A 22,899-nucleotide genomic window follows, 5' to 3' on the forward strand; every position below is an offset into this window, starting at 1 on the left:
GGGGCGCTCGTGGGCACATGTCGAGCTGGCTCCTTCCTCGCTTGGGAAAGGAAATTATCAGGGGAAGGCGCCATACCATTACGACTATATAGCGGAAGGGATCAGGATAATGATTTGGGATTGGACGGGGGGAGGAACGGTGTCCAACCACTTGGACGGTCGGAGATTGAACGCCGACCTGCATGAAGGGAGACCGTCGCTTTACCGTCCAGCCAAAGTGGTTGGACTCCTCCCTTGGGGGAGTGTAGCCTTCATTGTATATTGATTGATTATTTTTATTGTCTAGACAGATTATTGAGATAAAATGGGATTATAAGATAAATACATAGTGGACTCAAAGATTATTAATAGTACAATTGATCCTTTATTATGGATTTGAAAATACGTCACCGGAAGCTAAAATTTAGTTATAATAGTATTTCAATTATCAACTCCTTGAAGTTTCTAGATTTTTGAGAATACATGCACAAGGTCTGGTAGGCATTCATAACCAATGGCGGATGTCATCATTGTGGCATTGTCTGGCGTCAGCCTGAACTCTCTGGCCGGACCGCCTTAATGCCTACCATTTCCTAACTTAATATCAGAAAAAAACGCAAAACATTAAAAAAAGGAAGCCATATGAGAATGTTTTGAACATTGATTCTAGTTTGGGCGCCAGACAGCTGGGTGGACAGTGCTTCCGATTCGTAGTCCTGAGGTTCCGGGTTCGATCCCCGGTAGAGGCGGAGACAAATGGGCAAAATGTTTCTTTCACCCTGATGTCCTTGTTACCTAGCAGTAAATAGGCACCTGGGAGTTAGACAGCTGCTACGGGCTGCTTCCTGGGGATGTGTAACAAAAAGGAGGCCTGGTCGAGGACCGGGGGAGCGGGGACGCTAAGCCCCGAAATCATCTCAAGATGACCTCAAGATTGTCATGTAGGATCCAGTTGTATGATTTTGATAGATGTAAGGTTTGATAGATTCTGATATGTAGTAGTCGTATGATATAGCTTTTGTTATGATTTAGTAGATAATGCATTTCTTAGATAATACCGTAGATATAGAGGGTGGAATTTTCCAGAGGCCGGTGGATGGACGAGTCTAGCCTGAGGGGAGGTTAGGGGACAGGGATGGGTGTAACAACGGTCATCTCCTGTGTTTTGTTCAGTAGGTGTTTATATTGGTCCTCCCGTGGTGAGGCGGGGTGAGCGTTGGGTGGTGTGGTGGTGGGCGGGGGACCCCAGCCACCCAGCGTGGTGGTGGGCGGGGACCCCAGCCACCCAGCGTGGTGGTGGGCGGGGGACCCCAGCCACCCAGCGTGGTGGTGGGCGGGGGACCCCAGCCACCCAGCGTGGTGGTGGGCGGGGGACCCCAGCCACCCAGCGTGGTGGTGGGCGGGGACCCCAGCCACCCAGCGTGGTGGTGGGCGGGGGACCCCAGCCACCCAGCGTGGTGGTGGGCGGGGGACCCCAGCCACCCAGCGTGGTGGTGGGCGGGGACCCCAGCCACCCAGCGTGGTGGTGGGCGGGGGACCCCAGCCACCCAGCGTGGTGGTGGGCGGGGACCCCAGCCACCCAGCGTGGTGGTGGGCGGGGGACCCCAGCCACCCAGCGTGGTGGTGGGCGGGGTACCCCAGCCACCCAGCGTGGTGGTGGGCGGGGACCCCAGCCACCCAGCGTGGTGGTGGGCGGGGGACCCCAGCCACCCAGCGTAGTAGTGGGCGGGGGACCCCAGCCACCCAGCGTGGTGGTGGGCGGGGGACCCCAGCCACCCAGCGTGGTGGTGGGGGGGGACCCCAGCCACCCAGCGTGGTGATGGGCGGGGACCCCAGCCACCCAGCGTGGTGGTGGGCGGGGACCCCAGCCACCTAGCGGGTGTTGACTGCGCCTGTGTCCTGTACTCTCTGGCCGGACCGCCTTAATGCCTACCATTTCCTAACTTAATATGAGAAAAAAACGCAAAACATTAAAAAAAAAGGAAGCCATATGAGAATTTTTTGAACATTGATTCTAGCCAAACATTGATTTTTTTCTTCTCCTGTTTTTTGCAGCCAATTGGTTAGGGGACGATAATACAAAGGTTTACCCCTTATGTGGCAACAGTAGTGGCGCTGGGTAAGCTCTCACATTTGTGGTTTTTTTTAATATTTTTCTAATTTTTGTTTGGCTAAGAATTACCTGAGCCAGATTTATTCAACATGCTCTTTGTTTTGACGCACCCATCATCACATTTTTTTACTTTTTTTGCTTCTAATTTGGTTCGACCTGCTATAAGTGTTTTGACGCACTGGTTACACCACTTTTTGCTTAATGTCTGTACTCAACCCTCGAGGCGGCTACTACCTTCTCCGTTCACTCTGCTTCAATAAGGCCGGTTTTCCGTAGATTTTGCATAGGAAGAAATACCTTAATGGAGCAGAGCGTCAGAGTGCGTAGTCAGCTGTTCAGCCCCCCCCCCCCCACCCCCACCCCCGTTAATTTGCGCTCTCATGTGTGTGTTGAGAACATTGGACAATATCTCTCCTGTTGTTGTTGTAATCCGGTACCACATTGTTAACACGGATCCTGCTGACCTGTCACCCGGGCCCCTCACCCGGGCCCCCCTCACCCGGGCCCCCCTCACCCGGGCCCCCCTCACCCGGGCCCCCCTCATCCACGCCCCCCATCATCCAGGCCCCCCATCACCCGGGTCTCTCACAGCCTCTCAGCCAAGCTTCTCATCGTAGCCTCTCAGCATAGCCTAGCCTCTTATCCTAACCTCTCAGCCGAGCATCTTATAGCATCTCAGCCTAGCCTCGAATAGCCTCTTAGCTGAGTCTCTCATTGCCTCACAGCGTAGCCTTTCTGCCAAGCTTCTCAGCCTAGCCTCACAGCCTGATCTCTCAGTCTAGACTTTCATTGTAGCCTTTCAACCTTACCTTTCAATCTAGCTTGTCCGCGTAGCCTCTTCGCATAGCTTTTTAGTCGAGCTTCTCATGTAGCCTCTCAACCAAGCCTCTCATATCCTCTTAGGCTAGTCTATAGCCTATAATAAACTCTCAGGATAACCTATAACCTCTCAGCCGAGCTTCTCAGTCTACCCTCTCAGAATAGTCTCTCAACGTAGTCTCTCTCACTATTCTCTTAGGCTGACCTAGCTTCTCCATCTAGCTTAGCCTCTCAGCCTAGACTCTCAGACTAGCTGCTGGACTAGTCTCTCAGCCTGGCTGCTGGACTAGTCTCTCAGCCTGGCTGCTGGACTAGTCTCTCAGCCTGGCTGCCGGACTAGTCTCTCAGCCTGGCTGCTGGACTAGTCTCTCAGCCTGGCTGCTGGACTAGTCTCTCAGCCTGGCCGCTGGACTAGTCTCTCAGACTAGCTGCTGGACTAGTCTCTCAGCCTGGCTGCTGGACTAGTCTCTCAGACTAGTTGTTGGACTAGCCTTTCAGCCTAACTGCTCAGAGTAGCGTCTCATGATAGCCTCTGATTTAAACTTCTGTAGATCTCTAGCAGTGTTAGCCGTGGTGTGTGTGTGTGTGTGTGTGTGTGGGTGTGTGTGTGTGTGTGTGTGTGTGTGTGTGTGTGTGTGTGTGTGTGTGTGTGTGTTTGTGTGTGTGTGTGTGTGTGTGTGAGGGTATGTTTGTGTGAGGGTATATTTGTGTGTGGGGGGGATATGTTTGAACTCACCTAGTTGTGCTTGCGGGGGTTTGAGCTCGGCTCTATGGTTCCGCCTCTCAACCGTCAATCAACAGGTGTACAAGTTTCCGAGCCTATTGGGCTCTATGATATCTACACGTGAAACTGTGTATGGAGTCAGCCTCCACCACATCTCTTCCTAATGCATTCCATTTATTAACTACTGTACTTTGACACTTTAAAATTCTTTCTAATGCCTTTATGGCACATTTGGGCACTCAATTTCCACAGTGTCCCTTAGTGCTTGTGCCCCTTGTGTTAAATAAACTGTCTTTGTCTACCCCTATCAATTCCTTTGAGAATCTTGTATGTGGTGATCATGGCCCCCCTTAACTCTCCTGTCTTCCAGCTACGTGAGGTTTAATTCCCGTCGTCTCTCCTCATAGCTCATGTCCCTCAGTTCGGGCACTAGTCTGGTGGCAAACCTCTGCCACCAGACGGAGGTTTTATGCTTGACAGGATATGGACTCCATGCTGGAGCTGAATACTCCAGGATTGGTCTGACATACGTGGTATACAAGATTCTGAATGATTCCTTACACAAGTGTCTAAAGGCCGGTCCTTTGTTGGCCAACATGGCATATGCCGCTGATTTTATCCTCGTGATGTTGGCTTCGGGGGACAGGTCTGGCGTGATATCAACCCCCAAGTCTGTCTGTCTCTCTCTCTCTCTCTCTCTCTCTCTCTCTCTCTCTCTCTCTCTCTCTCTCTCTCTCTCTCTCTCTCTCTCTCTCTCTCTCTCTCTCTGTCTCTGTCTCTGTCTCTCTCTCTGTCTCTCTCTCTGTCTCTCTCTCTGTCTCTCTCTCTGTCTCTCACTCTCACTCTCACTCTCACTCTCACTCTGTCTCTCTCTCTGTCTCTCACTCTGTCTCTCACTCTGTCTCTCACTCTCACTCTCACTCTCACACACACACACACACATTTTAGAACAATTTTATCTGCAAATGTTACCTTATATCTGGCTTTCTACACCTATTTTCATTACGTTACATTTGCTCGGGTTAAACTCTAACAACCATTTGTTGGACCATTCCTTCAGTTTGTCCAAGTCTTTTTGAAGCCTCAAGCTGTCCTCGGTCTGAATCCTTCTCATAATTATGGCATTATCAGCAAACATTGAGAGGAATGAGTCTAAACCCTCTGGAAGATCGTTCACGTATATCAGAAACAGGATAGGTCCGAGTACAGAACCCTTTGAGACCCCGCTTATCATTTCACGCCAATCTGAAGTCTCACCCCTCACAGTAAGTCTGTTTCCTATTGCTTAGGTACTCCTTTATCCACTGGAGCACTCTACCAGTTACTCTTGTCTGTTTCTCCAGCTTATGCACCAGCCCCTTATAGGGTACTGTGTCAAAGGCGTTCCGATAGTCCAAGAAAGTTTGTGTGTGTGTGTGTGTGTGTGTGTGTGTGTGAGTGTGAGTGTGAGTGTGAGTGTGTGAGTGTGAGTGTGTGAGTGTGAGTGTGTGAGTGTGAGTGTGTGAGTGTGTGAGTGTGAGTGTGTGAGTGTGTGAGTGTGTGTGAGTGTGTGTGTGTGTGTGTGTGTGTGTGTGTGTGTGTGTGTGTGTGTGTGTGTGTGTGTGTGTGTGTGTGTGTGTGTGTGTGTGTGTGAGAGAGAGAGAGAGAGAGAGAGAGAGAGAGAGAGAGAGAGAGAGAGAGAGAGAGAGAGAGAGAGAGAGAGAGAGAGAGAGAGAGAGAGAGAGAGAGAGAGAGAGAGAGAGGGGGGGGGGGGGGGGGGGGGGGGGACTAAGACACACACACACCTCCCCTGGGATAGACCTACCCATAGGGTGGCCACGTGGCCGCCCTCAGGTGGGTGCCCCCGGGGGTGCAAGACTCCACCTCCATCAGCCAATACTCTTCACATGGGTGGAGGGAGTAAAGAGGAAGGAGAGGCATAGGTGAAGGGAAGTATAGAAGTGGGAAATACAGTGAGAGTTATGAAAGCAGGCGGGCTGTCCGCCTTGCTGACACGATGTGTGGGTGTTGGCAGCTAAGCTAAGCTGGCTCCCTCTTGTCAGGGAGCTGTGAGTGTGTGAGAGGTTCTTCACATGTGTTAGCAGCTCACACCGCCCGGGCTGCCCCCTTCCCCCCCCCATAACCATGGCGGTCCAACACCTTCCTAGACAAGACGAACGCCTTGGTAATGCGGTCTGACTCATGTCTTCTGTGTGGCTCTGGTATTTTGAAGTAAATCTTTATGAACAATTTTAATAATTCAGTTAAAGATAATATGAATTAACCTCTTTGCTGTGTAAATTAACCTTACACTGTTGTGGAAGGTTGTGACGGTGTAGCGTGACCCACTGTGTTACGTGCATGTCTCACGGATGGTCTGCGTCTCCCTCAACAACATACACAGTCGTCCCATTAGACCATTGAGCCAGCACCGTACGAGCCGTGCTGCTTTCAACCACAAATAACCTTCAGAAACACACTAAGTGAACAGATAGTCCCTGACTTAGCAAGTCCTCGGGTTATTGTTCGCAATAAGTTAGGTTTAGAGTAAGTTGCGGTATGAAATTTAGCTCATTCTTTAATTCATTATATCGTTCTTACGTTTGAAATGTACACGATGCTATTATTTTTGTTCAGGTATTTGTACATGTGTAAGTTAGGCACGCTGCTGTACCATACACACGGTGTTCCATACCTGCGACACCTTGGCTCATATTAGAGACATTGAAATCCGCTTGGTTAGCGCTCTGAACCTTAGGGAGTGTCTACATGGTGGAACACCGGTGTGATTCACTCCGACACCTCAGGTCAAGAGGAAGAAAGTGTTGGTCTTCCCAATAAGAAGACCCGAACACACTGGCATATGGTAACACCCACACGGCAGCCGGTCTAGGCTTTAATTACCTCAACCATCATTGTCCCAAGATAACACATTCCTCTCTCCAGTTTGAGGAAGTCATCGTCTGCCCCCCCTCCCTTCTCTTCTCTCTCTCTTCTCTGTCTCTCTCTTCTCTCTCTTTCTTTCTTTCTTTCTTTCTTTCTTTCTTTCTTTCTTTCTTTCTTTCTTTCTTTCTTTCTTTCTTTCTTTTTCACTAACCCTTCACACTTGGGTATTCTTGGTAACCTCAGACAACCCAAAATGTGTGTTATAATATTCGTCGTAATAATAGCATGACAATTTGGAAGCTTGGTTGAGCCTAGCTCCGCAGCCCTGACTACCCTGGAGTGGCACAGGCGCCCTATCCATGGCGCCTGCCACCTGGCTTCCTCGCTACCCCTACCAACCCCTGGCCCGGCATATCAACTAAGGCCAATCCTGGACAAAGTGGTACCGGATATTCTTCTAACTTTCCTCATTTTAAACCAGCTGCTTGCTGGCCTGGCGGCCATCAGAGAGTGTCGAGTGCCTGCTCGCTGTCCCCCGGCCATCACACACACATCCATCCATAAGGGGACCTTCGTGCAGTACTTGTCACCTGATCAATTCCTCCCTACACTGTGTCTAGCAGCCGTGTACCGCTCCCATCACAGCTTGATGTTGTCTAGCAGCCGTGTACCGCTCCCATCACAGCTTGATGTTGTCTAGCAGCCGTGTACCGCTCCCAACACAGCTTGATGTTGTCTAGCAGCCGTGTACCGCTCCCATCACAGCTTGATGTTGTCTAGCAGCCGTGTACCGCTCCCATCACAGCTTGATGTTGTCTAGCAGCCGTGTACCGCTCCCATCACAGCTTGATGTTGTCTAGCAGCCGTGTACCGCTCCCATCACAGCTTGATGTTGTCTAGCAGCCGTGTACCGCTCCCATCACAGCTTGATGTTGTCTAGCAGCCGTGTACCGCTCCCATCACAGCTTGATGTTGTCTAGCAGCCGTGTACCGCTCCCATCACAGCTTGATGTTGTCTAGCAGCCGTGTACCGCTCCCATCACAGCTTGATGTTACGTGAAGCATGAGCAGGGAGACTGTTCTCTCCCCATCATTTCTTAATTATTATTTCTTAAGGCTGTCTATATTATTTTATTATATATATCCATAATAAATGTGTCGTTCAGTGCATGTTGGCGCCTCTGAAGACAGCAGGCGGGAGATGCATTAAATAAACACTAGTCAATTCAGTAATGTTTCTTATGAACTGAAAAATGCAACATGTAAATTATATATATTGAGTTAGCGATTACCTGATATGTAAATAGTATCATTATATAATACTGTGATGCTCATTTATTGAAGACCCATCATGATCCCTTCTTTATTATATTCCGGACATCTATTGTTGCATAACGTCCTATACTGTCCTTTTATAATGTATATATATATATATATATATATATATATATATATATATATATATATATATATATATATATATATATATATATATATATATATATATATGTCGTACCTAATAGCCAGAACGCACTTCTCAGCCTACTATTCAAGGCCCGATTTGCCTAATAAGCCAAGTTTTCATGAATTAATGTTTTTTCGTCTACCTAACCTACCTAACCTAACCTAACCTAGCTTTTTTTGGCTACCTAACCTAACCTTACCTATAAATATAGGTTAGGTTAGGTTAGGTAGGGTTGGTTAGGTTCGGTCATATATCTACGTTAATTTTAACTCCAATAAAAAAAATTGACCTCATACATAGAGAAAAGGGTTGCTTTATCATTTCATAAGAAAAAAATTATAGTAAATATATTAATTCAGGAAAACTTGGCTTATTAGGCAAATCGGGCCTTGAATAGTAGGCTGAGAAGTGAGTTCTGGCTACTAGGTACGACATATATATATATATATATATATATATATATAATGTCGTACCTAGTAGCCAGAACGCACTTCTCAGCCTACTATGCAAGGCCCAATTTGCCTAATAAGCCAAGTTTTCATGAATTAATGTTTTTTCGACTACCTAACCTACCTAATCTAACCTAACCTAACTTTTTCGGCTACCTAACCTATAAAGATAGGTTAGGTTAGGTTAGGTTAGGTTGGGTTGGTTAGGTTCGGTCATATATCTACGTTAATTTTAACTCCAATTAAAAAAAATTGAACTCATACATAATGAAATGGGTAGCTTTATCATTTCATAAGAAAAAAATTAGAGAAAATATATTAATTCAGGAAAACTTGGCTTATTAGGCAAATCGTGCCTTGCATAGTAGGCTGAGAAGTGCGTTCTGACTACTAGGTACGACATATATATATATATATATATATATATATATATATATATATATATATATATATATATATATATATATTAATAATAAAAGAGAGGGTATTAATTGGTAGTGTTAGTACAAGAGTTGAGGTAGCATGGGTGTGCATGTGTGTTGAGAGGTGATGTGTGTACAACTGGACGCTAACCAATCACACACCTCCCTTCTCCCCTGACCTCTCCCATACCCACTATACCCTCCAGTGGAATCCTCTCTACTAGTGGTAGAAGTTCTCTCTCTCTCTCTCTCTCTCTCTCTCTCTCTCTCTCTCTCTCTCTCTCTCTCTCTCTCTCTCTCTCTCTCAAATACACTCTTACAAGCCTCCAGTACTACCCTGCTAGTCTCCAGTACTACCCTGCTAGCCTCCAGTACTACCCTGCTAGCCTCCAGTACTACCCTGCTAGTCTCCAGTACTACCCTGCTAGTCTCCAGTACTACCCTGCTAGCCTCCAGTACTACCCTGCTAGCCTCCAGTACTACCCTGCTAGCCTCCAGTACTACCCTGCTAGTCTCCAGTACTACCCTGCTAGCCTCCAGTACTACCCTGCTAGCCTCCAGTACTACCCTGCTAGTCTCCAGTACTACCCTGCTAGCCTCCAGTACTACCCTGCTAGCCTCCAGTACTACCCTGCTAGCCTCCAGTACTACCCTGCTAGCCTCCAGTACTACCCTGCTAGCCTCCAGTACTACCCTGCTAGTCTCCAGTACTACCCTGCTAGCCTCCAGTACTACCCTGCTAGCCTCCAGTACTACCCTGCTAGCCTCCAGTACTACCCTGCTAGCCTCCAGTACTACCCTGCTAGCCTCCAGTACTACCCTGCTAGCCTCCAGTACTACCCTGCTAGCCTCCAGTACTACCCTGCTAGCCTCCAGTACTACCCTGCTAGCCTCCAGTACTACCCTGCTAGTCTCTTACTATCCTCAGGAACCACCGACCAGGCACCAATACTGTCTTACTCTCTGCTAGTAGCACTAGTTTTCTACCGCCTAGACTCACCCTCCTGTACTTCAGTACTATCTTCTAGGCTCAGTTCTACCTTAGTAATCTTTAACAGTACTTCTACTATCCTCCATTACTACCTTGTTATCCCCAGTACTGTGTTATCCTCAGTACTGTGTTATCCCCAGTACTGTTATCCTCCACCATCCTCCTGTTTAGACAGTACTTTTTGGTACTATGTGCACCATCGTGCAAACATTGACGTACTAAGTAATTCCATTGAAGAATTCGGTACAATTCACTTTAAAACAGTTCGAAAAAATTTAAAAGCTAGAAAACTAACTTAAATATTCCTAGGCCTAGTTATAGTACATATGTGTACTATATTGTGTCCCAGATAGCCTGTATTAGGCCTAGCAAGGTTAGGTTAGTTAAGGTTGTCTGTGTAACATAAATACAAGACCTTTCCGGGTGTGTCCACATCCAATAGTGACGATTTCTACTGTCTAATTGTCAAGTACGTCATTATATGTACTATGGTACTAAGTGCATAAGGGGCATAACTGGCCGACCCCTCACAGTGTTCAAGAGAGAACTGGATAAGCACCTCCAAGGGATACCTGATCAACCAGGCTGTGACTCGTACGTCAGGCTGCGAGCAGCCGCGTCCAACAGCCTGGTTGATCAGTCCGGCAACCAGGAGGCCTGGTCGACGACCGGGCCGCGGGGACGCTAGGCCCCGGAAGCACCTCAAGGTAACCTCAAGGTATGGTCCTGATTGTTACTCTAAGTGCTGACTAAACAGGAGGATGGGCTGTTATCCTCCAGTACTGTTATCCTCCTGGTCTGTTATCATCCAGGACTGTTATCCTCCAGTACTGTTATCCTCCAGGGCTGTTATCATCCAGGTCTGTTATCCTCCAGTACTGTTATCCTCCAGGGCTGTTATCCTCCTGGTCTGTTATCCTCCAGGACTGTTATCCTCCAGGACTGTTATCCTCCAGTACTGTTATCCTCCTGGACTGTTATCCTCCAGGACTGTTATCCTCCAGGACTGTTATCCTCCAGGACTGTTATCCTCCAGGACTGTTATCCTCCTGGACTGTTATCCTCCAGGACTGTTATCCTCCTGGTCTGTTATCCTCCAGGACTGTTATCCTCCAGGACTGTTATCCTCCAGTTCTGTTATCCTCCAGTACTGTTATCCTCCAGGACTGTTATCCTCCAGGACTGTTATCCTCCAGTTCTGTTATCCTCCAGTACTGTTATCCTCCTGGTCTGTTATCCTCCAGTACTGTTATCCTCCAGGACTGTTATCCTCCAGGACTGTTATCCTCCAGGACTGTTATCCTCCTGGTCTGTTATCCTCCAGGACTGTTATCCTCCAGGACTGTTATCCTCCAGTACTGTTATCCTTCAGGACTGTTATCCTCCAGTACTGTTATCCTCCAGTACTGTTATCGTCCTGGACTGTTATCCTCCAGTACTGTTATTCTCTAGGACTGTTATCCTCCAGGACTGTGTTATCCTCCCAGTACTTTCAGTACTGTGTTATCCTCCAGTACTTTCAGTACTGTGTTATCCTCCAGGACTGTTATCCTCCAGGACTGTTATCCTCCAGGACTGATATCCTCCAGTTCTGTTATCCTCCAGTACTGTTATCCTCCAGTACTGTTATTCTCTAGGACTGTTATCCTCCAGGACTGTGTTATCCTCCCGGTACTTTCAGTACTGTGTTATCCTCCAGTACTTTCAGTACTGTGTTATCCTCCAGGACTGTTATCCTCCAGTTCTGTTATCCTCCAGTTCTGTTATCCTCCAGTTCTGTTATCCTCCAGGACTGTTATCCTCCAGTTCTGTTATCCTCTAGTACTGTTATCCTCTAGTACTGTTATCCTCCAGGACTCTTATCCTCCAGGACTGTTATCCTCCAGTTCTGTTATCCTCCAGTTCTGTTATCCTCCAGTTCTGTTATCCTTCAGTCTGAGTTATCTCCCAGTACTGTGTTATCTCCCAGTAATCAGTCTCCTACCTGCATCCACAATCATCCATCTCTGTTAGTCCTTTTTCTGCTGCTTCTTTCAACCAGTCCCAGCCCCCCTGATACTGTCCCACCAGTCCCAGCCCCCTGATACTGTCCCACCAGTCCCAGCCCCCTGATACTGTCCCACCAGTCCCAGCCCCCCTGATACTGTCCCACCAGTCCCAGCCCCCTGATACTGTCCCACCAGTCCCAGCCCCCCTGATACTGTCCCACCAGTCCCAGCCCCCCTGATACTGTCCCACCAGTCCCAGCCCCCTGATACTGTCCCACCAGTCCCAGCCCCCCTGATACTGTCCCACCAGTCCCAGCCCCCTGATACTGTCCCACCAGTCCCAGCCCCCCTGATACTGTCCCACCAGTCCCAGCCCCCCTGATACTGTCCTACCAGTCCCAGGCCCCTGATACTGTCCCACCAGTCCCAGCCCCCCTGATACTGTCCCACCAGTCCCAGCCCCCCTGATACTGTCCCACCAGTCCCAGCCCCCCTGATACTGTCCCACCAGTCCCAGCCCCCTGATACTGTCCCACCAGTCCCAGCCCCCTGATACTGTCCCACCAGTCCCAGCCCCCCTGATACTGTCCCACCAGTCCCAGCCCCCCTGATACTGTCCTACCAGTCCCAGACCCCTGATACTGTCCCACCAGTCCCAGCCCCCCTGATACTGTCCCACCAGTCCCAGCCCCCCTGACACTGTCCCACCAGTCCCAGCCCCCTGATACTGTCCCACCAGTCCCAGCCCCCCTGATACTGTCCCACCAGTCCCAGCCCCCCTGATACTGTCCTACCAGTCCCAGGCCCCTGATACTGTCCCACCAGTCCCAGCCCCCCTGATACTGTCCCACCAGTCCCAGCCCCCCTGATACTGTCCCACCAGTCCCAGCCCCCCTGATACTGTCCCACCAGTCCCAGCCCCCTGATACTGTCCCACCAGTCCCAGCCCCCTGATACTGTCCCACCAGTCCCAGCCCCCCTGATACTGTCCCACCAGTCCCAGCCCCCCTGATACTGTCCTACCAGTCCCAGACCCCTGATACTGTCCCACCAGTCCCAGCCCCCCTGATACTGTCCCACCAGTCCCAGCCCCCCTGATACTGTCCCACCAGTCCCAGCCCCCCTGATACTGTCCCCCCAGTCCCAGCTTCCCCCCTGATACTGTCCCACCAGTCCCAGCCCCCTGATACTGTCCCACCAGTCCCAGCCCCCGGATACTGTCCCACCAGTCCCAGCTTCCCCCCTGATACTGTCCCACCAGTCCCAGCCCCCTGATACTGTCCCACCAGTCCCAGCCCCCTGATATTGTCCCACCAGTCCCAGTCCCCTGATACTGTCCCACCAGTCCCAGCCACCCTGATACTGTCCCACCAGTCCCAGCCTCCTGATACTGTCCCAGCAGTCACAGCCCCCTGATACTGTCCCACCAATCCCAGCCACCCTGATACTGTCCCACCAGTCCCAGCCTCCTGATACTGTCCCACCAGTCCCAGCCCCCCTGATACTGTCCCACCAGTCCCAGCCCCCCTGATACTGTCCCACCAGTCCCAGCCCCCTGATACTGTCCCACCAGTCCCAGCCCCCCTGATACTGTCCCACCAGTCCCAGCCCCCCTGATACTGTCCCACCAGTCCCAGCCCCCTGATACTGTCCCACCAGTCCCAGCTTCCCCCCTGATACTGTCCCATCAGTCCCAGCCCCCCTGATACTGTCCCACCAGTCCCAGCCCCCCCTGATACTGTCCCACCAGTCCCAGCCCCCTGATACTGTCCCACCAGTCCCAGCTTCCCCCCTGATACTGTCCCACCAGTCCCAGCCCCCCTGATACTGTCCCACCAGTCCCAGCCCCCCTGATAATGTCCCACCAGTCCCAGCCCCCCTGATACTGTCCCACCAGTCCCAGCCCCCCTGATACTGTCCTTCCAGTCCCAGCTTCCCCCCTGATACTGTCCCACCAGTCCCAGCCCCCCTGATACTGTCCCACCAGTCCCAGCTTCCCCCCTGATACTGTCCCACCAGTCCCAGCCCCCTGATACTGTCCCACCAGTCCCAGCCCCCTGATACTGTCCCACCAGTCCCAGCCCCCTGATACTGTCCCACCAGTCCCAGCCCCTCTGATACTTGAACTATCCCTGCTACATGTGCCCCATGCCGGCCCTATAGTTGCTAGAACTATCCGTGCTTCCTGTGCCCCATGCTGGCCCTATAGTTGCTAGAACTATCCCTGCTTCCTGTGCCCCATGCTGGCCCTATAGTTGCTAGAACTATCCCTGCTTCCTGTGCCCCATGCTGGCCCTAGAGCTGCTAGAACTATCCCTGCTTCCTGTGCCCCATGCTGGCCCTATAGTTGCTAGAACTATCCCTGCTACATGTGCCCCATGCCGGCCCTATAGTTGCTAGAACTATCCCTGCTTCCTGTGCCCCATGCTGGCCCTATAGTTGCTAGAACTATCCCTGCTTCCTGTGCCCCATGCTGGCCCTAGAGCTGCTAGAACTATCCCTGCTTCCTGTGCCCCATGCTGGCCCTAGAGCTGCTAGAACTATCCCTGCTTCCTGTGCCCCATGCTGGCCCTATAGTTGCTAGAACTATCCCTGCTTCCTGTGCCCCATGCTGGCCCTAGAGCTGCTAGAACTATCCCTGCTTCCTGTGCCCCATGCTGGCCCTAGAGCTGCTAGAACTATCCCTGCTTCCTGTGCCCCATGCTGGCCCTAGAGCTGCTAGAACTATCCCTGCTTCCTGTGCCCCATGCTGGCCCTATAGTTGCTAGAACTATCCCTGCTACATGTGCCCCATGCCGGCCCTATAGTTGCTAGAACTATCCCTGCTTCCTGTGCCCCATGCTGGCCCTATAGTTGCTAGAACTATCCCTGCTTCCTGTGCCCCATGCAGGCCCTATAGCTGCTAGAACTATCCCTGCTACCTGCCCCATGCTGGCCCTATAGTTGCTAGAACTATCCCTGCTTCCTGTGCCCCATGCTGGCCCTATAGCTGCTAGAACTATCCCTGCTACCTGCCCCATGCTGGCCCTATAGTTGCTAGAACTATCCCTGCTTCCTGTGCCCCATGCTGGCCCTATAGTTGCTAGAACTATCCCTGCTTCCTGTGCCCCATGCTGGCCCTATAGTTGCTAGAACTATCCCTGCTTCCTGTGCCCCATGCTGGCCCTATAGCTGCTAGAACTATCCCTGCTTCCTGTGCCCCATGCTGGCCCTATAGTTGCTAGAACTATCCCTGCTTCCTGTGCCCCATGCTGGCCCTATAGTTGCTAGAACTATCCCTGGCGTCTCGCCCACAGGCCATGTCCGGCGGGATACATCTGTCAGCAAGGGTTCGGCCCCAACCCCAACTATGGCTACACCAACTTCGACAGCTTCGGGTGGGCCTTCCTGTCAGCCTTCAGGCTCATGACACAAGACTTCTGGGAGAACTTATATCAACTGGTGAGTGGAGGTTATTGTGCGCCTGACCTAAGTCAGGTGACTGTTTATGTGGTTATCTGTAGAGTTTGTTGTAGAGCTAGGTGTAGAGCTTGGTGTATAGCTAGGTGTAGAGCTTGGTGTATAGCTAGGTGTATAGCTTGGTGTATAGCTAGGTGTAGAGCTTGGTGTATAGCTAGGTGTAGAGCTTGGTGTATAGCTTGGTGTAGAGCTTGGTGTATAGCTAGGTGTAGAGCTTGGTGTATAGCTAGGTGTATAGCTTGGTGTATAGCTAGGTGTATAGCTAGGTGTAGAGCTTGGTGTATAGCTAGGTGTAGAGCTTGGTGTATAGCTAGGTGTATAGCTTGGTGTAGAGCTTGGTGTATAGCTAGGTGTAGAGCTTGGTGTATAGCTTGGTGTAGAGCTTGGTGTATAGCTAGGTGTATAGCTTGGTGTATAGCTAGGTGTAGAGCTTGGTGTATAGCTAGGTGTAGAGCTTGGTGTATAGCTTGGTGTAGAGCTTGGTGTATAGCTTGGTGTATAGCTAGGTGTAGAGCTTGGTGTATAGCTAGGTGTAGAGCTTGGTGTATAGCTTGGTGTAGAGCTTGGTGTATAGCTAGGTGTAGAGCTTGGTGTATAGCTAGGTGTAGAGCTTGGTGTAGAGCTAGGTGTAGAGCTTGGTGTATAGCTAGGTGTAGAGCTTGGTGTATAGCTAGGTGTAGAGCTTGGTGTATACCTAGGTGTAGAGCTTGGTGTATAGCTAGGTGTAGAGCTTGGTGTATAGCTAGGTGTAGAGCTTGGTGTAGAGCTAGGTGTAGAGCTTGGTGTATAGCTAGGTGTAGAGCTTGGTGTATAGCTAGGTGTAGAGTTTGGTGTAGAGCTTGGTGTATAGCTAGGTGTAGAGCTTGGTGTGTAGCTAGGTGTAGAGTTTGGTGTATAGCTAGGTGTAGAGCTAAGTGTAGAGCTAGCTGTATAGCTTGAAGTAGAGCTAGGTATAGCTCTATATAACTAATAACTTAAGGATAGCTAGCTTTTAAGGTCATCTTGCCACACCACACAACGCCATACTTATCCACACCTCACCTCACTTCACCACATTACACCATACTTAACCACACCACACCTCACTACACCATATTTAACCACACCTCACCATACTTAACTACACCTCACCACACCTCACTACACCATATTTAACCACACCTCACCATACTTCACCACACCATACTTAACCACACCACACCACACCATACTTAACCACACCACACCATACTTAACCACACCACACCACACCATACTTAACCACACCACACCATACTTAAGCACACTTCACCACTACACACCATACCACACTTCACCGCACCTAACCTGAGTGCTGCACACACACAGGTGCTACGTTCGGCCGGCCCTTGGCACATCATATTCTTCGTGGTGATCATCTTCCTGGGGTCGTACTACCTGGTGAACCTCATCCTGGCCATCGTGGCCATGTCTTACGACCAGCTGCAGAAGAAGGCGGAGGAGGAGGAGGAAGCGGCCTTAGCTGAAGAAGAAGCACTCAGGGTGAGTGTTCTTTGCTGTATCTTAAGTACCACACATGCACATGTGTTCTGTGGACACCCAGCCATATTTTGTACACCAAAACTTCGTAAGGAAATGTATATTATATATTTATGAAACTCTAAATGGTTAGAGGCAAGAAGGTTTCTTTATTATGTGCTGCTGATGTGCTGCTGATGTGATTGGATGTGAGTGGGATGTGAGAGTGATGTGATGGAATGCGTTGTAACCCACCAGGAGCAAGAGGTGGCGGCGCAGGAAGCCACCAACCAGGCGCTGGCCATGGCCAGGGGGGAGATCGACGTGGGCTCGATGGGCAAGTCGCCCTCGGACACCTCCTACCAGTCCTACGAGCTCTTCGTCGACCAGGACAAGGTCAACGACGACAACAACAAGGAGAAGATGTCCATCAAGAGTGATGGCGGCGAGTCCATCCACGACATCAAGGCGCGACCCAACGGCAAGCTGGCGTCCACCAGGAAGGTCAGTGGGGCCGCCCCTCTTCCTTCAGCTTTCTTCCTCGCGCTCTGCTGCTTCACAGATCAAAGTGTCCCAGCTTCCATTCAAGCTTTCACTTGCATTAGGTGTAACTCTCATTGCGGATTCATAACATCAACCCCTAGACAAAAAAAAGTCAATTAGAAAATATTATGTGTAATTATATATATATATATATATATATATATATATATATATATATATATATATATATATATGTATGTATATATATATATATATATGTTTCAAAATGAATAGGATACCCATTGATATAACATCTTGTAAAAATTCTTTACTTGACGTAAAATCCATGACGATTCGATAACTTCTCGTATTCATCATCAGATCTAACAAAACACTCATAAATAAGCGGCCAACAAAATACTCATAGTGAGTAAAATAAACCTATCAGAAGACAAAAGATATTAAACAGCAATAATTACATAACAAAAAACAGTTAAACTTGCGTGATCAAACAAAGGGAAACTTGATAATTATCACATGGATACTCAAAGCTAATTAAAAGATTACAATAATAACTACACGCTTACAGAATATTTATATAAAACACAAACAAATTTAAAACAGTCATGAAATACTAATTGAAACATTGCCAGAAACCTAAATATCACACAAGACTAAACACCAAAAATTGTATTTTATGTCTTAATTAAATAAATACAACAATAAAAATATCAACACTTGAAATGAGTAAAAAAAAAAATACAATTCAGGGAAGACAAAAGCAAAAAATAAATACGTCAGCATGAGGCTATAAATCAAATACAAGGTCGTCAGTGTATTATACAGTGTACAATTGAACAGCTGAAACGTTGTTATTAAGCAGAGGCCGCAGCTCCCTGATATATAAGGATTCTATTATTATCAAATCCGATTGGCCATTCATACAGGTGTCTTAAATTTTAAAATCGGATTCCAGTAGAGAATGATTCAACTGACAACAATGATTTGTAATCTCCGAGAATGATGGTTTGGATAATAGTAATCCAGTCCTAAATTCTCGGCAAATTTGGAAATAATATATTACTGGATATAAATTCCAGTGATCATTCCCGGAGATTAGAAATCATTGTTATATGTTGAATCACCACACGCAAGTTTAACGGTGTATTTTGTTCTGTAACTGTAACTGTTCTGTAACTGTAACTGTTCTGTAACTGTAACTGTTCTGTAACTGTAACTGTTCTGTAACTGTAACTGTTCTGTAACTGTAACTGTTCTGTAACTGTAACTGTTCTGTAACTGTAACTGTTCTGTAACTGTAACTGTTCTGTAACTGTAACTGTTCTGTAACTGTAACTGTTCTGTAACTGTAACTGTTCTGTAACTTGTGTTGTTTGATATCTCTTAAGTCTTCTGATAGGTAGTTCTTGCTCGGTATCACTTCTTGGTTGCCTGCTTATTTTTGTTGACTTCTGTATTTTTTTTTAGATCTGATGATGAATACGAGAAATAGTCGAAACGTCATGGATTTTACGTAAAAGTAAATAAGAATTTTAACAAGATGTTTGTTATATCAATGGTTTTCCTATTAATTTTGAAATTAAGATTCCCGAAGGAAATTTCTATTATATATATATATATATATATATATATATATATATATATATATATATATATATATATATATATATATATATATATATATATATATATATATATATTCATGGTGGCCCAAAAGTTAATACTCTACCGTAATACTATTTAATATGTAAAATAAAAAAATATAAGATACCTTTTAATTTTGTTAAATTTATATATTTCTATTACTTTAGTTATTATATTTTTAATTTAAATGTTTATATAGGATGATGCTGTAGATGAAAAAAATTACGATACAGTGGCTTTTGGGCCGCCATTATATCTATGTGGAAGCAGACTCCATTTGATCCATTGAGCTTTGATAATAAAATATAACTAATAGAAATCCATTCCGTCTGTAATAGGATCAATAGTCATATATAATAATAATAATAATAAATTGAGGAGCAGGCACCTCACTCTTGCCTGTACCAAACATTGCTCTCGCTAATTAGTGCCAGCTCCTGCCCTACTTCTAATAAGGTTTCGTGCATCTACTGACATGTTTCCGGATACTGCGATGCTGATGTTTTCGTGAGGGGATGTGTGCGGGTACTGTAGCCTGGTGATCATAGCGCCTGGTTCCTCCTTCCGCGGGTCCGTCAGTCTGGTCCTCCAGGTGTACTAGCTGGCTCTAGGTCCGAGGAAGCTGGTCCTCCAGGTGTACTAGCTGGCTCTAGGCCCGAGGAAGCTGGTCCTCCAGGTGTACTAGCTGGCTCTAGGTCCGAGGAAGCTGGTCCTCCAGGTGTACTAGCTGGCTCTAGGCCCGAGGAAGCTGGTCCTCCAGGTGTACTAGCTGGCTCTAGGCCCGAGGAAGCTGGTCCTCCAGGTGTACTAGCTGGCTCTAGGCCCGAGGAAGCTGGTCCTCCAGGTGTACTAGCTGGCTCTAGGCCCGAGGAAGCTGGTCCTCCAGGTGTACTAGCTGGCTCTAGGCCCGAGGAAGCTGGTCCTCCAGGTGTACTAGCTGGCTCTAGGCCCGAGGAAGCTAGTCCTCCAGGTGTACTAGCTGGCGCTAAGCTCCAAGAAGCTGGCTGCTGGACCTCCAAGGGCACTAGCAGGCACCAGGGCCCAGGGAACAGGGCCCGGCACACACCCTGCACAATACCTCTGTCCTCTTGCCGTAGTCGCCCACTCTAGCGCTCTAGTCCTCCACTCTAGCGCTCTAGTCGTCCACTCTAGTGCTCTAGTCACCCACTCCATTATAGTATTTAGATGGACGTCTCTCTAGAAACTCAAATACAATGTAGCATGAAGCAGACGTCTGATCTATCAGTTTGAAACCACGGTTAAGAACAAGAAATCTAGTCCAATGTTAGACCATGTTATAGGAGATATAGAAGCAACCAAGTACTTTATAAATATTATATACGTATAGGAATAGTTGCATGGATCACGAGCCATAGCTTCTAATGTATTTTAACGTGAAATATTAGTTGTTACTGGGATAGAGGTGAGCATGCAGCGACGTGTCTGAGTGATGTGTTACGTAGTGTGAGGCACTGGAGCCTCATGTACCCCCCGTTACTGGCTCTCCTGAGGTCATGTGTGGTCACCGTCCTTACTGGCTCTCCTGAGGTCATGTGTGGTCACCGTCCTTACTGGCTCTCCTGAGGTCATGTGTGGTCACCGTCCTTACTGGCTCTCCTGAGGTCATGTGTGGTCACCGTCCTTACTGGCTCTCCTGAGGTCATGTGTGGTCACCTACCTTACTGGCTCTCCTGAGGTCATGTGTGGTCACCTACCTTACTGGCTCTCCTGAGGTCATGTGTGGTCACCTACCTTACTGGCTCTCCTGAGGTCATGTGTGGTCACCTACCTTACTAGCTCTCCTGAGGTCATGTGTGGTCACCTACCTTACTAGCTCTCCTGAGGTCATGTGTGGTCACCTACCTTACTGGCTCTCCTGAGGTCATGTGTGGTCACCTACCTTACTGGCTCTCCTGAGGTCATGTGTGGTCACCGTCCTTACTGGCTCTCCTGAGGTCATGTGTGGTCACCGTCCTTACTGGCTCTCCTGAGGTCATGTGTGGTCACCGTCCTTACTGGCTCTCCTGAGGTCATGTGTGGTCACCGTCCTTACTGGCTCTCCTGAGGTCATGTGTGGTCACCTACCTTACTAGCTCTCCTGAGGTCATGTGTGGTCACCTACCTTACTGGCTCTCCTGAGGTCATGTGTGGTCACAACCTGGCACTCCTGAGGTCAAGTTGGGTCACACCCTGGCACTCCAGAGGTCAAGTTGGGTCACCTGTCTTACCGGCACTCCCTCCCTGTCCAGCTCGTTGTTGCCGTGGAGAGTCTTGGTGGGCAGCTGCTGGAGTGTGATGCTCCTTAGGACAGTCCTCTGTCCTTTTGTGGCCTTGTGCTCCTGCTGCTGTCCTCTCTAATTCTGCTGGGCACCTTTTCCTTTTCCTTATGTTTCATTTTTCTCCCCCTCCTCTCCTATCTGCTTGTCGTTTCCTGCCGACCTTTTGCTTGTTTTGGGTTTTCTTTTGGACTTCTTCTATTTTGACGCCCGGGTGCTTGAGGAGGCATACTCTTGCACCCGTAGAACTGTAGTACCCAACGTCGAGAGCGAGGGGGGAACCTTTTATTGTCAATCCTTCTTTCGTCACTGAACCCGATCTCGACGGACTGACAATTCTTAAGGTGGCGTGTGTGGGGCGTATACTCACGACGCACCCCTATGGGGCCCCGACATGATCGGCGATAGCTTCTTGTTGGGTGTCCTGCCTCTAATTGTGGCCCCATGGTGGGTATGGGGGCACATTCGTGAATGAATGTTTTTCTTTTCGTACCTATGTCACATTCTGTTCCTCTTTTACCTTCTCAGGCTCGTGGGGTGGGCTACCAAGCCCCCGAGTCGGACCGTGTTGGAAGACCGGGCTCTGTAGCCCCCGCCTCTCTCCTCCCTCCTCAGTGGTTGGGTCGAACCCCAAGCCTCCAGTGGTGACCACCTCGTCCCCTGGCACGGCTCAGTCTCTAGTAGTGACTACTACGCCTTTTAACCCCCCCCCTTCCCTCTCTCTCTCTCTCTCTCTCTCTCTCTCTCTCTCTCTCTCTCTCTCTCTATCTCTATCTCTATCTCTATCTCTCTCTCTCTCTCTATCTCTATCTCTATCTCTCTCTCTCTCTCTCTCTCTCTCTCTCTCTCTCTGGGTTCTCAACGCCATCCTCATCACTGCTGCGCTCGCTCGATTCCTTCCTGTACTGATGCGTATCAGGCCTTGTTTGGTCCCGTTTCGTGGGCCAAATACTTTGATCTCCTCGCTCTTGATTCTGCACCTCCTGACGATTTCTCCCTCCATCGGCATCTTGTTGATTCCGTAGATGCCTCTGTTACTTTCCACCTCACTCGTCTCTGTACACGTGTCGTTGCTGCTCCTTCTCAGGATGCAGCCTCCCGCTTGGCCGCCTTGTCCTGCCTTGGCGAGACCCTTGTTCGAGTTTCCAAGAACGCTCAGTTGAATGCAAGTGTTGGCACTATTCTCCCGCCCCACGTTGCAACCGGTGTTCGGAATCTCCAGGACTGCCACGAAGATATTCGTCATATTCTCGAAGCCCAGGGCCATTCTGTCCTCCAGGTGGACACGTTTACTCGTCCCCCTCGTGGTAGTCGCCGTCAACCCCTCCGGGTTGGGAAGATTACCTTTGATGGTAGGACCCTTCCGCCCTCTGTCATTCTTGCTGGTGCCAGGTGCTCTGTCCAGGAGTACATTCCTTCTCCTCGGCTCTGTAATAAGTGCTGGAGGTTTGGACATGGTGCCCTCCGCTGCTCTGGAACTATCTCTCTCTGTCCTTTGTGTGGGGGCGAAGGTCACTAAGTCGGAGTGCACCTCTCCCCAGGCTCGCTGCCTTAATTGCGGTGAGGCCCATCCTACCTTCTCCCGCGCGTGTATACATTACAAGCTTGAGGCAGCCGTCCTCAACTTGAAGCACCTGGAGCGTTTATCTTTTCCTGAGGCGAGGCGCCAGGTTCGCCGGCTCCCACCTAATGCTAACGTCTCTT

General features: G+C 49.0%; 1 protein-coding gene across 1 annotated transcript in view; it reads left to right on the top strand.

Annotated features, from left to right (window-relative positions):
* The first annotated feature begins 2,015 nt into the window (after positions 1–2,015).
* The window catches only part of LOC138349729 (sodium channel protein para-like), a 147,780-nt gene continuing 126,896 nt past the window's right edge, over positions 2,016–22,899 (top strand). The window contains exons 1-4 of the mRNA XM_069310355.1: positions 2,016–2,098; positions 15,112–15,256; positions 16,622–16,795; positions 17,030–17,275. Of these exons, the coding sequence (XP_069166456.1) occupies positions 15,221–15,256; positions 16,622–16,795; positions 17,030–17,275 (456 nt within the window). The 5' untranslated portion in view covers positions 2,016–2,098; positions 15,112–15,220. The remainder of the gene's footprint in view (positions 2,099–15,111; positions 15,257–16,621; positions 16,796–17,029; positions 17,276–22,899) is intronic.

The sequence above is a fragment of the Procambarus clarkii genome, chromosome 67 (assembly GCF_040958095.1).
Source record: "Procambarus clarkii isolate CNS0578487 chromosome 67, FALCON_Pclarkii_2.0, whole genome shotgun sequence".
Lineage (NCBI taxonomy): Eukaryota > Metazoa > Arthropoda > Malacostraca > Decapoda > Cambaridae > Procambarus > Procambarus clarkii.